This window comes from Chrysochloris asiatica, unplaced genomic scaffold (genome assembly GCF_000296735.1).
Source record: "Chrysochloris asiatica unplaced genomic scaffold, ChrAsi1.0 scaffold02165, whole genome shotgun sequence".
NCBI classification, from domain to species: Eukaryota; Metazoa; Chordata; class Mammalia; order Afrosoricida; family Chrysochloridae; genus Chrysochloris; species Chrysochloris asiatica.
The window spans coordinates 9,885-11,418 of record NW_006410683.1 but is presented as its reverse complement, the minus strand read 5'-3'; the positions used below and the strand labels follow the sequence as shown (position 1 = coordinate 11,418).

The 1,534-nt window shown below is 45.3% G+C and overlaps 1 gene segment (V, D, J or C); it reads left to right on the top strand.

Annotated features, from left to right (window-relative positions):
* Positions 1-479: 479 nt before the first annotated feature.
* On the top strand, positions 480-923 carry LOC102841728 (the record flags this gene model as incomplete). The annotated part of the segment is given in 2 exon segments: positions 480-528; positions 639-923. Coding segments are annotated over 2 exon segments (334 nt in total), but the record flags the coding sequence as incomplete, so codon positions are not given.
* Positions 924-1,534: the final 611 nt, after the last annotated feature.

The window sequence follows — 1,534 nt, the reverse complement described above, 5'->3', positions numbered from 1 at the left end:
TCTCCATGAGCTTGTTCACTCAAGTCATCTCCAATAGATCTTTAATAACTGAGCCTCCATCTTGTGCCCAACAGGCTTGTAAGAAACACCATTTAATTTTGAACATTGGTTAATATTGTTTGTTTTTGTTTTTAAGTGCCATCGAGTTGGTTCCTACTCATAGTGACTAATAGGAGCTGCTGGTGAGTTTGACTGACAACCTTTTGGTTCAAAACAACCTTGTAGTCTAATGCATTCCACAGTGACCCCTGGAAACTCAGCCCTGACTCTGATCAAAGTCTTTTCTGACTGGGCCTCCTGAGGATGGTTGCTCATGTGCAGAGAAGAGTAGACAAAGCCTCTGTGCAGCTGGAAGCCCAGCTGACCCCACCCACCTGCTTTGCATATTCCTTTCAGTCCACCTGGTCCTCCAGAGCCCATATGAATGCTGGGTCTGCACTCAGGGGAAGATCTGTCTCACTTGGGGCACAGAGTGAACCATGGAAGGCCCAGTTCAGCTTCTCTGCCTGCTAGTGTTCTGGCTCCCAGGTGAGGGGAACAGGGATGGTTCTCTTGGAATATAGATTGGGTCAGCTGGAAAGACAATGTGGTATGGTCCACATCATATGGGTGACTTTGTGTTTTATTTCCAACTTCAGATGCCTTGGGAGACATTGTGTTGACACAATCCCCAGCTTCCCTCTCTCTGTCTCCTGGTGAAAGAGCCTCCCTCACCTGCAAGTCCAGTGAGAATGTTTTCAGCGCCATACACTGGTATCAGCAGAAACCTGGGCAGGGTCCCAGGCTCCTCATCAATTATGCAACCAACAGGGAAGATGGCATCCCAGAGCGATTCAGTGGGAGTGGGTCTGGGACAGACTTCACTCTCACTATCAGCAGCCTGGAAGCTGAAGACTTTGGAACTTATTACTGTCAAGAGAATAGTAATGACCCTCCCACAGTGTTACATGCTTGAACATAAACCCCACTATCCCAGGGGGCTGATGTGTGGGGCTGGGCTCTCCAGCTGCTTCTCTTTGTGCCTCCATCTGCTTCCTGTCTTTTCAGATGCAAACACTCTGTGAAGACCCTTTCTTGTTTTTGTAGAAGGAGTTAGGTTAAGTCCTCAGCATACCTTCTCAGATTGCTTCTCCTTAGTCTGAGAAGCACAGACATAGACAGTGCCTGTCCTCATTTTATGAAGAACATAAAAAATAATGCTGGAGTTGAGCATCAATCAGAGTTCATATTTCAAAAGTGAAGGCTTTCTCAATATTCTAAGAAGGACCTGTTCCATCAATTCTATTTAGGTATTAGAATCTAAATAACTTTCAAAGTCTTGGGGATCTCCTTGACAGGTAAGCAGAAACTAGAAATGAGTGTTTTCCACAAGATTCTCCAGAGTCCAAGTGCAGCTGTACTGAAGGTATCTGGTGCCTAACACTACAGAAAACTATAGGGAAAAAAAGATTCTGTGAAATGTACTTCAAGTCTCCGTAGAAAAGATGAAAATGATAGAGGATACCCAGCAAGGTCATTATTACCCTGACTCACA